The sequence below is a fragment of the Lagenorhynchus albirostris genome, chromosome 3 (assembly GCF_949774975.1).
Source record: "Lagenorhynchus albirostris chromosome 3, mLagAlb1.1, whole genome shotgun sequence".
NCBI classification, from domain to species: domain Eukaryota; kingdom Metazoa; phylum Chordata; class Mammalia; order Artiodactyla; family Delphinidae; genus Lagenorhynchus; species Lagenorhynchus albirostris.
The window spans coordinates 117,703,718-117,719,649 of record NC_083097.1 but is presented as its reverse complement, the minus strand read 5'-3'; the positions used below and the strand labels follow the sequence as shown (position 1 = coordinate 117,719,649).

Here is a 15,932-nt window from a genome sequence, read left to right as displayed (position 1 = left end):
CTCCACTTCTTCTGTAGTACATTTTGATCACTTGATAATTTCACAGGCCATATAGGAGAGCAAATGCCCTTTGACTGGAGGATGAAAAAAACTAAAAGGAAAAATAAACTTTTAGAGTGTAAGCAAGACTTTAAAAAATTGGACTATCCCATTTCCTATCCATTGCGCTCTGAATATTTAGCAGAAACTTTGGAATTTTGAAGGACATATTTTACTCCATCCTTATTTTTCCTCTTTTATTGAAGCATCTATGTATTATGTGGATTTAAAAAGACCTTTAATATGGGTTTTTTTTTTTTTTTTCAGTACGCGGGCCTCTTGCTGTTGTGGCCTCTCCCGTTGTGGAGCACAGGCTCCGGATGCGCAGGCTCAGCGGCCACGGCTCATGGGCCCAGGCACTCCGCGGCATGTGGGATCTTCCCGGACCGGAGCACGAACTCGTGTCCCCTGTATCGGCAGGTGGACTCTCAACCACTCCACCGCCAGGGAAGCCCTAATATGGGCTTTTAAAGACCTTCAACTCAGCTGAAAGTAATATATTTTGATATATTAAAATAACACTGGGCTTGGACTTCCCTGGCCGTCCAGTGGTTAAGACTCCATGCTCCCACCACAGGGGGCAGGGGTTTGATCCCTGGTCGGGGAACTAAGATCCCGCGTGCCACGCCACGTGGCCAAAACAAACAAACAACAAAAAACCACTGGGCTTTTGGAATTTCATTGGAAAAATGTCACATGAATATCTAATTTAGACTAAATTTAAGAGACACAAGAGGTAGTGATATTTTTCAAAATTGAAAATAAAAAGGCCACATCTTTATTTTTAGATAGTCTATATTAGGATAATATGTATTCTCCTACATCCACACTTAATGTTTTCTCCAAAAGAAGTTGGTTTTCTAAAACAGCAAGATTTTAAAACTATATTGCCTTCCTTCTTTTACTCATTGCAAATTAGTAAAAGGTTACTAACTAAAGTGTCTTGGGCTTAGTGTGATTTATTTATCCTTACACAGAAGTTAGGGAAGAATGATCTCTGCATTCCAGAGGCTGACAATTTTAGGAACAAATTGGGCCAGATATTGGCAGCCAACCCATGGACAGCATGACTGAGAAGGCTCTGGAAAATGATGCAGGGAAACAATCAAAGGCCAGAATAGTTCTTGGAGAGAGACTCTATGTTCTTACACAACCAAATCTACAGTTTCCCAGCTTCTCAAAGACAAATATAATGTAGCCCAAGAGCAGAAACTTAAAGATGCAGTGAACCTCCTTCAATATTTCGAGGAAAGAACTCTTTAGCCAGAAACATAATTTTTCAGAACGTACATTAATAGGCACAAAGTTTTGCCCAAAGGAATTTTCTGGGCTAACGAAACAAATCAAAATATACATAGAAACTAGCAAGCAAACTTGTAGAGCTCTCCCACACCCCTAAAGACAACAAAAAATAAGCAGGATTGTTTACAGCAGGGTGATATTTATGAAATAAAAGTGTTAAAACTCACACGAATACATTTGAATCCAATGTAATAGTTAAGGCTTCACTGCTGGTACTACAGAAACTATCTAGTTGAAGATGTTTCTGAGTTAACTTGAAGAAATTAAGACTTTGCAATATCTGAAGTCACATATTGACTGTAGGAATAGGGCAAATCTCTCTTGCTGAAGTGGGAGCAACTCCACGTCCAGTCTTGGACCAGGCTGAATTGCAGGGCTGGAGGAGCACTGCAGGCACCAGGCTATGGCCAGAGTCACTGCTAGGAGGAAGAACATGAAGATCAAGGCGAAAAGGCCATGACCAGGTAAAGCTGTAGCTCTGGCAGTAGGTGCTGGGTGGTCGCTGAGGTCTGTCCACAACTCCTGCAAAGACTAGCTGCAGCATGACGAATGTCGTCATTGAGCATGGTGACCAGCAAGCCCCAGAGAACGGTGTCTCTGTCATCTGCAGTGCCCCAGTGGGCATCTTGCTCTTGTGCATTCTCAGGTTGAAGAGTCAGATTAGGACACCTGATAGGACAGTCAGGTGTTGCGCCCCAGTCACCTTGGCGACCAGGTAGTCGAGCTGCAGTGTGTGATGCCCCATTGAAGAGGCATGTGACTTCCAGGTGCAACTCCAGCATAGCACGTCTTCTGTGAGTTTTTGCAGTGGTAGTACACCATTACAGGCAGGCTCAGGCTGACACAGAGCACTGGTCCCAGGCCACAGAGTCAGCTCAAAGGTAGGCTGCAGTGAACACCACTGTGCTCTGCACTCACTGACACGTCAGACAACAGCACCCAGGTCACTGGTCAGGAAAAATAGGAGGCACTTAGGGCACCAAGTTTCAGTTGGAAGTGCTAAAGTGTGCAATGGAGGCTCTGGGTGAGCCTCCCATTCCCAATCTCCTGGACCATACAGTAGACCTGTTGGACAATTAGAGCATTTTTGTTGATGTGGGTTATATGCAGGCTAATGCTTACACTGGAGGAGAGGGACAGCTTGTCTTTGTTACCTCGTGATTCCGAATCTGCTCCCGGTTTAGAATCCTTTCTGTCAGTAGCTTACAAAGAATTACATAGTAATTCTTTGTTGTGAATTGTTTGGCTATGTGTTTATTACTCTCTACAATATCTTTCACTTTTCTCTTTAAGAAATCTCTGAGTCCTGTTGTTTTGATTAGAGCAACCACAGTTCTTATCTCTAATAGGACTAAACACTCAGCTGAAAATCACCTGCACTGTATCATAGTTCTCAACCTGCGTTTCAACCAGGATTGTGAAAAGCGCCTTTAACTGTCTCCAGTCTTCTCTTCTAAGCTGTGATATAACAGTCATTCTTCAAAATCAAAGATGGTGCTGTCGTTATTGAATATACTGTGTATGCTCTGTGAGACCATGTGGAAAGTGTAGAACTCTACCTTAAAGGTGTCATCTAGGTCAGCAGGGATCACCTGAAGAATGCAGACAAGGAGGTTCTCTGGCAGGCAGACTCTGCTGTATACTTTGTAGCTCAGCATGGGAGGACTGGCTTTGGCATCCAAGACCTGCATCTTGCCCTGAGACTCCTCCCCACCACTAAGTGGTGGCAGCTCTGCTACTCTGGTCCAGATTTCTCCAATAAATAACCAGAATATTTACTGCCCTAGTGTTCTCTTTTACTTTGGGCAGTGAGGGAGATGGTTAACTGAAATTAATTTGATAAACTTGTAGAGAATTACTTGCAGCATCCATATCTACTGCAGTTTAGGAGTAAACTTTGCTCCTATTAAGATGTTTTCCAGAATTTTCAAAACAAAATGGCTGTGCTCAAAGCCGTATGTTATTTATATCCAGGATAAATAATTTATATAAAAAACATTTATAGGATTTCCAGTGAAGGTTGCAGATTCAAGGGGCCTAGGGACTTCCTTTGGCCTATTGGCTAGATCTATCCTGTCATTTGTTCCTTCCTACTCTCTTTACTGGCGGTAAAGAGAGGCTTCTCAGCACTCACCCATGGTTCTTGTCACCAACATGTAGATCTTTGGCGAGATTCCCCACTTTTAAATCCTCGGCTATCTCTTCCGGAATCTCTCAGCATAACTGCTGCGCAGTTCACTAGGCTGAACAAAGACATCAGAAAAAGAAACAGCGCTTCCTGCACTCCCGCGTCTTCCCTGTGGGGAGACTTCTCTCTCTTCACGATGCTGCTTCGTAGGACCGAATGCACCTCGCTACAGTTGCTCCTCGGATTACCAAGGTGCGCTGGAAAGAAAAGGCAGCAGCTCTCTCAGACCTTCCTGACCCAGATATTTGGAGCAGATTGCAAGAGAGATGGCGTGCAGAGTCCGCTCCTGGTGTGTTTCTCAAAAATGTGCATACATCGCTGCGTCAGAACCGCCAGTGGGTTCCTTTGTTTCACTCTAAGCCACGGATTGGCCAACAGCGGCACCCAGAGGTCCAGTAGGATAGCTACCACATGTTATTTCTGAAAGTCCTTACAGGAGACTGTATTTGCTTTATTTCCGGGATTTATTTTTACAATACCAGTTGGTTCAGTATAAAGGCTACAAGTCACTATTTCTTTTTGACAAAATACTAATAAAGTGGTCTTTCCACAAAATTTAAATCAAACGTTTTAATTTATTAAAATTCACATCAGCTTAAAATAAAAATTCTTACACAATTTCCCTCTTGACATTTCCCTTTGAAGAACACTTGAAGCTTCTTTTTATTAAACATTTTTTACTCAAGAAATTACCCACTGTAAAAAGAATTTTACATGAGAAAAGGAAATTCTCACTGTATATTCTACAATATAAAAGAAACTTGCAATATAAAAGGTAGAAAATACTGACAAAAATTTTCAAGTATCAGTAATCGCATTATTTAATTACAATTTTACACATAACATAAAATTTACCAACTTAACCATTTTAAGTGTACAGTTCAGTAGTATTAAATACATTCATAATGTCATGCAACCATCACAATCATCCATCTCCAGAACTCGTTTTATCTTTTAAAGCTGAAACCTATACCCATTAAATGGTAACTCCTCATTCTCCCTCCTCTCCAGCCCCTGGCAAACACCATTCTACTTGCTCTGTCTATGATTTTGACTATTCTAAATACTTCATATAAGTGGAATCATATGGTATTTGTCTTTTGTGTGTGTGTGTGACTGGCTTATTTTACATAGCATAATATCCTCAAGGTTCATCCATGTTGCAGCATATATCAGATTTTCCTTCCTTTTTAAAAGAATATGGAAGTTCCTCAAAAAATTAAAAATAGAACTACCACATGCTCCAGCAATTCCACTTCCGGGTATGTTTCTGAAAAAAACGAAAATACTAATTCAGAAAGATATAATCACCCCTATGTTCACTGCAGCACCATTTACAATAGCCAAGATATGGAAGCAACCTAAGTGCCCGTCAATAAATGAATGGATAAATAAGATGTGGTACATATACAAAGCCATAAAAAAGAACAAAATCTTGCTACTTGCAACAACATGGATGGACCTAGAGGGTATAATGTTAAGTGAAGTAAGTCAAACAGAAAAAGGCAAATACCATATGATTTCACTTATATGTGGAATCCGAAAAAGCAAAACAAATAAACATAACAAAACAGAAACAGATTCACAGATACAAAGAACAAACAGGTGGCTGTCAGAAGGGAGAGGGGTGAGGGGATGAGTGAAACAGGCAAGGAGTATTAAGAGGTACAAACTTCCATTTACAAAATAAATGAGTCACAGGGATGAAATGTACAGCATGGGGAGTACAATATAGTCAATAAAATTGTAGTAACTTTGTATGGTGACAAATTGCAACTACACTTACAGTGGGGGTGATTATTTTGTAATGTACAGAAATATCGAATGACTGTGCTGTGCAACTGGAACTAACATAGTGTTGTAAGTCAATTATACTTCAATTTTAAAAAAGAATTTCCTTCCTTTTCAAAGCTGAATAATATTCCATTGTATGTACACATACCATATTTTGCTTATGCATTCATTGGTTGATGGACACCTGGGGTGCATCTAACTTTTAGCTATTGTGAATAATGCTGGTATGAACAAGGGTGTATAAACATCTCGTAGAGACCCTGCTTTCAATTCTTTAGGGTATACACACAGAATTGGAACTGATGGATCATATAGTAATTCAATTTTTAATTTTTTGAGGAACCACTGACTGTTTTCCACAGTGGCTGTACCATTTTATATTCCCACCAACAGTGCGCAAGGATTTCATTATTCCACATCTTTGCCAATATTTATTATTTCCTGTTTTTTGTTTTTTTTTTTTTTTGCGGTACGCGGGCCTCTCACTGTTGTGGCCTCTCCTGTTGCGGAGCACAGGCTCCGGACGCGCAGACTCAGCGGCCATGCCTCACGGGCCCAGCCGCTCCGCAGCATGTGTGATCCTCCCGGACCGGGGCACGAACCCGCGTCCCCTGCATCGGCAGGTGGACTCCTAACCACTGCCCCACCACGGAAGCCCCTCCTGTTTTTTTAATAGCAGTCATCCTAATGGGTGTGAGGTGGTATCTCACTGTTGTTTTTATTTGCATTTCCCTAATGATTAGTAATGTTGAGCATCTTCTCATGTGCTTATTGGGCATTTGTATCTTTTTTTGAATTACATATATACTACTATAATCCTCCCAATAATCAGCTCTTTCATGGATACCACTGGTTACCTCTATAGACTGAATATTTGTGCCCCCCCAACACCCCAAATTTCACATGTTGAAACCTAATCAATGTGATGGTATTTAGAGGCAGGGCTTTGGGGAAGTGATTAGGTCATGAGGTTGGAGTGCACATGAATGGCATTAGTGCCCCTGTAAAATAGGCTGCAGAGAGCTCCTCCACCCTTCCACCATGTGAGGTTACAGCAAAAAAGACTGCCACCTATGAACCAGGAAGCCTACCCTCACCAGACACAAAAGCTGCCAGTACTTTTATCTCAGACTTCTCAGCTTCCAGATCTGAGAAATAAATTTCAGGTGCTTATAAGGCACTCAGTTTATGATATTTTGACACAGCAGCCCAAATAAATTATGACAGTTGCCCATGCTCTTTCCTCTCTTCTAACACTTCATTTTTAGTTTAGAGGTCCACCCTCTGTGCACCTAAGGGGCAGCTGAACCCATTCATAGCTGTAGTAGGTTCTGATAGGTCTAAACCAATATTGGTGATCTCATTCCTCTTGCCCATGTTTAGTTAGAAATGTGGCTTAAAACAATTAATAATTTAAAAATAAGCTTAGGGCAAGGTTTCTCAACCCTGGTACTATTTTGAGTCAGATAACTTTGTTGGGGGGAGATGTTCTGTGCATTATAGGATATTTAGCAGCACTCATGAGAGGCCAGGAGATCCCACAGGTGCAACAATCAAAATGTCTCTCGACATCACCAAATGTCTCCTTCTCCCCACCATTTTGAAAATCACAGGCTTAGGGTATTCCACTGGTGACTATTATTGAGCCAGGGATAGGTATATAGTCTAAGTTGGTCCAATCAAATTGAAAGACAGATTGTGGTTGGGAAGAGCCACTCTCTGAACTTACCGTGGACAAGGAAGGAAGTTCCCCAGTTACTGCTGGCAGGTTTCTTATGACCACAGACTTTGGAAATTTACAAGGAGGTGAGGGTAAAGCTGAAAGAATAATAAAGTGTAAATAAATGTTCATTATCCAAAATTAGCAAGAGTTAAACAATTTGTGCCAGACCATAATTCGATCCTGCCTAGAGGCAGCCATACTTTTAGAACTGCACTGTCCGACAGAGTAATCACCTGCCACATGTGGCCACTGGGCACTTGAAGTGTGGCTAGTCCAAACTGAGATGTACTGTAAGTGTAAAATAAACACTTGATTTTGAAGATTCAGTACAAAATAAGAATGTAAAATATTGTTAATATTTTATACATTGATTATATGTTGAGCAATATTTTGGTAATTAGGTTAAATAAAATGTCATTGAAAGTAGTTTCACGTGTTTCCTTTTGGCATTTTAATGTGGCTACTAGATAATTTAACATACATATGTGACTTTCACCTGTGACTCACATTATATTTCTATTGGACAGAGCTGCTCTAGACTACCTGGTTTTTGAGATAACACATTTTCTTACTGTTTAAACCAGTGTAAATTAGGCTGGTCTTTTTTTCTATCGAAAGCATCCTATTTGATACAAGAGACTGCTACAATTTAGTTAACTTGCTTTTTACTGATTATATACTGCTGGAACAGTATATAAGTGTATTTTGGGGGGTATTTGCTATTTCCTCACTCCTATAATTTTCAATCTCCAAAATATAAACAAGGCTTCTTCCATCACTCACATTTTTTTTAACCTCCACAGTATAAGGAACTTGAAAGTTTATTAAAGAGAATTTTCAATCATACAGCATTAGCCCGATTGTGATACTCCTTTATCATAGGTAGGAAGCCCTGTGAGGCTTATTACCACACTGGGGAATTTATTGCTCCCCCCCAAATCTTTGGTTCACCAGTATCACAGATATTTTATGGAACAACCACAGGAGTGTAATTCTTTTTATCAACTTAGAGTGTTTCTATATGTCAAGTGGATTTGATTTAAAAAAACAACATTTGACAAAATTCAACACCGATTTATGATAAAAACCCTCCAGAAAGTAGGTATAGAGGGAACTTACCTCAACATAATAAAGGCTATATATGACAAACCCACAGCCAAAATCGTTCTCAATGGTGAAAAACTGAAAGCATTTCCACTAAGATCAGGAACAAGACAAGGTTATCCACGCTCACCACTATTATTCAACATAGTTTTGGAAGTTTTAGCCACAGCAATCAGAGAAAAAAAAACAAATAAAAGGAATCCAAATAAGAAAAGAAGAAGTAAAGCTGTCACTGTTTGCAGATGACATGATACTATGCATAGAGAATACTAAAGATGCTACTAGAAAACTACTAGAGCTAATCAATGAACTTGGTAAAGTAGCAGGATACAAAGTTAATGCACAGAAATCTCTTGCATTCCTATACACTAATGATGAGAAATCTGAAAGAGAAATTAAGGAAACACTCCCATTTACCACTGCAACAAAAATAATAAAATACCTAGGAATAAACCTACCTAAGGAGAAAAGAGACCTATATGCAGAAAACTATAAGACACTGATGAAAGAAATTAAAGATGATACAAACAGATGGAGAGGGATACCACGTTCTTGGACAGGAAGAATCAACATTGTGAAAATGACTATACTACCCAAAGTAATCTACAGATTCAGTGCAATCTCTATCAAGCTACCAATGGCAGTTTTCACAGAAGTAGAACAAAAAGTTTCACAATTTGCATGGAAACAAAAAAGACCCCGAATAGCCAAAGCAATCTTGAGAAAGAAAAACGGAGCTGGAAGAATCAGGCTCCCAGACTCCAGACTATACTACAAAGCTACAGTAATCAAGACAGTATGGTACTGGCACAAAAACAGAAAGATAGATCAATGGAACAGGATAGAAAGCCCAGAGATAAACCCACGCACATACGGTCACCTTATTTTTGATAAAGGAGGCAAGAATATACAATGGAGAAAAGACAGCCTCCTCAATAAGTGGTGCTGGGAAAACTGGACAGCCACATGTAAAAGAATGAAATTAGAACACTCCCTAACACCATACAGAAAAATAAACTCAAAATGGAGTAAAGACCTAAATGTACGGCCAGACACTATCAAACTCTTAGAGGAAAACATAGGCAGAACTCTCTATGACATAAATCACAGCAAGATCCTTTTTGACACACCTCCTAGAGAAATGGAAATAAAAACAAAAATAAAGAAATGGGACCTAATGAAACTTAAAAGCTTTTACACAACAAAGGAAACCATAAACAAGATGAAAAGACAACCCTCAGAATGGGAGAAAATATATGCAAATGAAGCAACTGACAAAGGATTAATCTCCAAAATTTACAAGCAGCTCATGCAGCTCAATATGAAAAAAACAAACAACCCAATCCAAAATTGGGCAGAAGACCTAAACAGACATTTCTCCAAAGAAGATATACAGATTGCCACCACCACATGAAAGGATGCTCAACATCACACATCATTAGAGAAATGCAAATCAAAACTACAATGAGGTTATCACCTCACACCAGTCAGCATGGCCACCATCAAAAAATCTACAAATAATAAATGCTGGAGAGCGTGTGGAGAAAAGGGAACACTTTTGCACTGTTGGTGGGAATGTAAATTGATACAGCCACTACGGAGAACAGTGTGGAGGTTCCTTAAAAAGCTAAAAATAGAAATACCATAGAGCCCAGCAATCCCACTACTGGGAATAAGCCTGAGAAAACCATAATTCAAAGAGTCATGTACCACAATGTTCATTGCAGCTCTATTTATAATAGCCAGGACATGGAAGCAGCCTAAGTGTCCATCGACAGATGAATGGATAAAGAAGATGTGGCACCTATATACAATAGAATATTACTCAGCCATAAAAAGAAACGAAATTGAGTTATTTGTACTGAGTTGGATGGACCTAGAATCTGTCATACAGAGTGAAGTAAGTCAGAAAGAAAAAGACAAATACCGTATGCTAACACATATATATGGAATTTAAGGGAAAAAAATGTCATGAAGAACCTAGGGGTAAGACAGGAATAAAAACGCAGACATAGAGAATGGACTTGAGGACACGGGGAGGGGTAAGGGTAAGCTGGGACGAAGTGAGAGAGTGGCATGGACATATATACACTACCAAATGTAAAATAGATAGTAGGAAGCAGCCACATAGCACAGGGAGATCAGCTCGGTGGTTTGTGACCACCTGGAGGGGTGGGATAGGGCGGGTGGGAGGGAGACGCAAGAGGGAGGAGATATGGGGATATATGTATATGTATAGGTGATTAACTTTGTTATAAAGCAGAAACTAACACACCATTGTAAAGCAATTATACTCCAATAAAGGTGTTAAAGAAATTAAACAAAATTAAATATTCAGTTCCTTGGGACTTGCCTGGCAGTGTAGTGGTTAAGAATCTGCCTGCCAATGCACGAGAAATAGGTTCGAGCCCTGCTCCGGGAAGATCCCACATGCTGCGGAGCAACTAAGCCCGTGAGCCACAACTACTGAGCCTGCGTGCTGCAACTACTGAAGCCCGCGCACCTAGAGCCCGTGCTCTGCAGCAAGAGAAGCCACCGCAATGAGAAGCTCACGCAATGCAACGAAGAGTAGCCCCCACTCGCTCCAACTAGAGAAAGCCCACGTGCAGCAACAGAGACCCAATGCAGCCAAAAATAAAATAAATAAATAAAATTCAGTTACCCAGTCAAAACAACAACAACAAGAACAACAACTGGATTAATCAATAGACATTAAGGTAACGGTGATGTGGCAGGGCCCTTAGCTTTAAGATCAATGTAACTACCCCTCAAAAAACAGCATTCAGAAAATGTATTAAACTCAAAAACAGAAAATATGTTTCAGGATTGAAGGAGGTAGATACTTTAGGGGAAACTTCAGTTGATCCTTTTAATTATCTCTGACAACCTTCCATTTCAAGGTTTAATAACTAAAATACACGATAATTTTGGCAAATCTGAATTGCCCAGAATTTATCTCAAGTTATTTTTTGTGACAAAGATATATGAGCATCATAAAACTCATAGGCAATTAAAATGCAAAGCAATATTTGGATTATTTTCATGTATAAGCACGGCCTCACATTTTATAGGGTTAAATAAAGCATTATGCAAAGGCTAGCATGCTAAACTCATATCTATGAAGTAAAATCAGGTACAATTAAGGGACAAGCACATTGGAAAAACTTCTTCAAAAAGAGGAAATAGATCATCCTGGAAATTACATATACATCAGCTAACGTTCTTCAACACATTACAGAACAAAGAACTAAAGTACAGTTATGTAGAAGAGCATAATTTTCCTTCAAACTTAACATAAAAAACCAGACTGGTACCAAACCATTTAAATTGCACCCCATGACACACAGTAGCACAGTCTACGAAACAAAAGGGGTCACATTCACACACGCTATTTGCAAACTTCTGGCCTCATAACAATTGGCACGGTCCGTGACTGGAGAGGAAATGTATATATAAAGTGGCTCTATCTCATTTTAAGGTGACACAGAATGTATTTTCTGACAAATTACTATAGGATTTAGATTGTATTTATATTCTTTCTGGATGGATCAATTGTTTCATTCAATTAGCAAATATTTTTTATCTCCCACGTTTTGATACTAGGCACTGGGACCGGATGAACATGATATTAGACTCCTGATTATCATGGAGCTTCCAATTTTAGGTGAGGGAGACAATAAGTACATAAAGAAATAAAGTGAATTTTCTAAATGTTAATCACATTTTAAGTGAATTCTCTAAAACTTAGATGCAGGTGTTGATATATTAGAGAATAGAAATTGAAATTTTAGTGACCTCGATAGTCTACCAAATTGATCCTATTAATAAATAAATGGAAATGAAGAGGAATAAGTGGAAACTGTTACACAGTTACACTGAAGTACTATAAATACATGTTGAAGAATACTTGACCACCTAAAGAAGAGGCAAGCAGAAAAGTTATCCAAACAGTAGAGGTGGATTTTTTACAATTCCAAACTAATTTAAAAATTACTGGCAAATGAGTAGAAGGAAGTAATACTTCAATTATATTCTACTTTAATCAGACTATTCGTCTTTCAGCCAACTGTCCTAAATGAACATGGGCCTCCAGAAGAACACGACCTTCTCTGTTTACATTTATATTTACGTCAAACACATTAAAAAGAGGAATCACTACTCAGCCATAAAAAGGAACGAAATTGGGTCACCTATAGAGACGTGGATGGATCTAGAGACTCACACAGAGTGAAGTCAGAAAAACAAATATCGTATATTAACGCATATATGTGGAACCTAGAAAAATGGTACAGATGAACCGGTTTGCAGGGCAGAAATTGAGACACAGACAACAAACGTATGGACACCAAGGGAGGGAAGTGGCAGGGGACGGGAGGGCGGGGATGAACTGGGAGATTGGGATTGACATGTATACACTAATATGTACAAAATGGATGACTAATAAGAAATTGCTGTATAAAAAAAGAAAAGAAAAAGAAAAAAGAGGAATCACCCTTGTTCCCTCAGGGGGTCTTCAAAACAGAAAAAGACCGAGTCACGGGCCCCCTACGGCCATCTTCATAATCAACAAACACAGACTTAGAGTTATAGTAGGCTGCACGTCCTCACTCCACTGACTTGGATACTTTAAAATCCACGGTATGGTTAGTTATAGAGTTTTTTTATCGGCTCCAGATTGAATATAGCCTGCGGAGATGCCGAGATGTTTCAAGAAACAAACACCATTTCCGCACGGACGCCCTATCTCCGGCAATCACGCGGAAGCCTAGGAGGTATCCGGCCCCACAGACATCCGGTAAAAGCCCTGGCTTAGCGGAGGCGGGCGGGAGAATCTATATCCTTCTTAGAACCGTTACTTTTAAAAACCAACAGCTCCTTTTTTTTTTTTTTTTTTTTTTTTTTTTTTTTTTGCGTTACGCAGGCCTCTCAGTGCTGTGGCCTCTCCCGTTGCGGAGCACAGGCTCCAGACGCGCAGTCCCAGCGGCCACGGTTCAGGAGCCCAACCGCTCCGCGGCACGCAGGATCCTCCCGGACTGGAGCACGAACCCGCGTGTCTGCATCGGCAGGCGGACTCCCAACCACTGCGCCACCAGGGAAACCCTAAATCAACAGGTCTTTAAAACATAGTCTTTATCCCGTTAAGGCCAAGTTCTCGCGAGACGACAAGACACGCCGGAGCGCGTAATCGGGCGTTGCGCCTGCGCGCGCTGGGGCAGCCCGCACTTCCGCCCGAGGCGTGTTGCGACTCACAGCAGCTTCCCGTCCCGTGTGGTGACGTAGGTGTCTTTTCTCGGCTAGGTCGGCCGTTAACGGACGGAGGCCCGCTGAGCTGCGGAGTTGCAGAATCTGGCGTTTGGAGCTGCGGTTTTTGGCGAGATTTCGCGTTGCCCGTCCTCCGCCATTTCACCGATAATCAGCGGATCGCTTTGCCAGGTGCCGGGAAGAACAAAGGAATTCGGAAGGAGACGCTCGGCTCCCGGCCACCTTGCTCTGAGTGGCTTCCTTTTCCGCTCGCGCCTGTCCGGAGAAACTGGACTTATAATCGTCACTGGATTGTAAGTACCCGAGGCGAAGAGAGCTCACTACGCCCCGCTTTTTGCGTATCTTTGTTCCGGGAGAGTTTGTGGATTGGGAGTATCTGCTGAGCCTTACTTTCTGTGCCGAAAATCATTCCGTGGGAGCCGCCATTTGCTTTCCCTGCGTTGTCCTGCAGCGGCATCTAGAGGTTGGAACGTGGCATTGCAGCTCATAAATTTAAATGGACCTGAGTAAGGCAATGCGTCCGTAACGACTGGTATTGTTACAGCATATTTACAAAGATTTGGGGCTTAATTCAGAATAGACGCTTTGTTGCTGTTCTACCTAGAACTCTTTGTAATAAAAGACTTCAATTTATAAAGAACTGGTCTTTCTGTTGAAATAGCTGAAATTTTTCAGTGCAACAAGTGGTTATTAGAGAAAAAGTGAGTCACAAAGAAATAAAGATGAGTAAGAGCAAAGATGATGCTCCTCACGAACTAGAGAGCCAGTTTATCTTACGCCTACCTCTGGAGTATGCCTCTACCGTGAGGCGGGCGGTACAGTCTGGTCATGTCAACCTGAAGGACAGACTGACAATTGAGTTACACCCTGATGGGCGTCATGGAATTGTCAGAGTGGACCGGGTCCCATTGGCGTCAAAATTGGTAGATCTGCCATGTGTTATGGAAAGTTTGAAAACCATTGATAAAAAAACCTTTTACAAGACAGCTGATATCTCTCAGATGCTTGTTGCTACAGTTGACGGTGATCTCTATCCTCCTGTTGAGGAACCAGTTGCCACTGCTGATCCCAAAGCAAGCAAGAAAAAGGATAAGGACAAAGAGAAAAAGTTTGTATGGAACCATGGAATTACTCTGCCTCTAAAAAATGTCAGAAAGAGAAGGTTCCGTAAGACAGCAAAGAAGAAGTATATTGAGTCTCCAGATGTGGAAAAAGAAGTAAAGCGGTTGCTGAGCACAGATGCTGAAGCTGTCAGTACCCGTTGGGAAATAATTGCAGAAGATGAAACAAAAGAAGCAGAAAACCAAGGCCTTGATATCTCTTCCCCAGGAATGTCTGGCCACAGGCAGGGCCGTGACTCATTAGAACATGATGAGCTTCGGGAGATATTCAATGACCTTAGCAGCAGCAGTGAAGATGAAGATGAGACACAGCATCAAGATGAAGAAGACATAAACATCATTGACACTGAGGAAGATCTGGAAAGGCAGCTACAGGACAAGCTAAATGAGTCATACGAACACCACCAAGAAAACGAGGGAACTAATCAGCTGGTTATGGGAATTCAGAAACAGATTGATAACATGAAAGGCAAGCTCCAAGAGACCCAGGACAGGGCAAAGCGACAGGAGGATCTCATCCTGAAAGTGGAAAACCTGGCTCTCAAGAACAGATTTCAGGCTGTGCTGGATGAACTGAAACAAAAGGAAGACCGAGAAAAGGAGCAGCTCAGCTCTTTGCAAGAAGAGCTAGAATCACTCCTAGAGAAGTGAGGAGAGTTTTGATACTTAATTTCATTCCTGACAGTGGTCAGCCTTGAAAGAAAAACTTTGTTTTCATCACCTGGACTAGATAGTAAAACTTTGTAGTAGTTCCCAGTTTCCTCCACTGCCTTCTATTGGATTTGTCTTGTAGACAAATATAACTGTGAATTTCTATCTCATTTGTCTTTTGGAACCACTTTGGTGGGTGTTTGTCCTGTAGTAAGTAGGAATGTATAGACAGATAAATGCAGGGAAGTTGTAGGATTAGTGAACAGTTCAGTTTAGTAATTAATCACAGCTTCACTGCAGGACTTTGCTGCTGTTTCTCCGTTTACCAGAAGCTGCCATTGCTACTCTGTGATGCCATCTGAGATAAATTAGTAGAGTCTAGTTTGGTGGCAGTGAAGTTTGTTTACATATGTTTTCCCATGCTGTAGCTATTGTCCCAGTTATTCAAAGCAGTTTTCCACGTTTTGCATTGCAAATCATTTCATAAAGTTGTTTTCACAATAAATAAAAGCAAGTAATTTTCACCTTATAATGTGTCTTGCTCTTTTAGGGGTAGTGGGTATCAGATCCTCTTCTGAAGTGGTTTCTTAATGGGGTTTAATGGACTAACCAATTGGATTCTGTTTTGTAGGAAAAGAAGCAGTTATGTTAGAATTTAAGAAAAAGAGGAACAGCAGAGGCAAAGAAATGAGGAAATGTCATCTTTGCATTATGTTTCCAATCCACCTGCTCCATTTGGAGGTCAGGA

General features: G+C 40.8%; 1 protein-coding gene and 1 long non-coding RNA gene across 2 annotated transcripts; one reads left to right on the top strand and one right to left on the bottom strand.

Moving 5' to 3' along the window:
* Positions 1–4,084: 4,084 nt before the first annotated feature.
* LOC132517151 (uncharacterized) lies at positions 4,085–13,030 on the bottom strand. Its single transcript, XR_009539600.1, has 3 exons — positions 12,643–13,030; positions 7,053–7,141; positions 4,085–4,799 (listed from the first exon to the last, which is right to left on the bottom strand). It is a non-coding gene; the product is annotated as an uncharacterized LOC132517151 (long non-coding RNA).
* A 362-nt stretch (positions 13,031–13,392) lies between these two features.
* Positions 13,393–15,716, top strand: LOC132517150 (transcription initiation factor TFIID subunit 7). The gene has a single exon (XM_060143797.1). It carries the CDS (start codon positions 14,135–14,137, stop codon positions 15,182–15,184), a length of 1,050 nt encoding a protein of 349 aa, XP_059999780.1. The 5' UTR covers positions 13,393–14,134; the 3' UTR covers positions 15,185–15,716.
* Positions 15,717–15,932: the final 216 nt, after the last annotated feature.

What these genes read in the sequence shown, in the direction of transcription:
- LOC132517150 (XM_060143797.1), top strand. Translation starts at nt 14,135, where the DNA reads ATGAGTAAGAGCAAAGATGATGCTCCTCACGAACTAGAGAGCCAGTTT.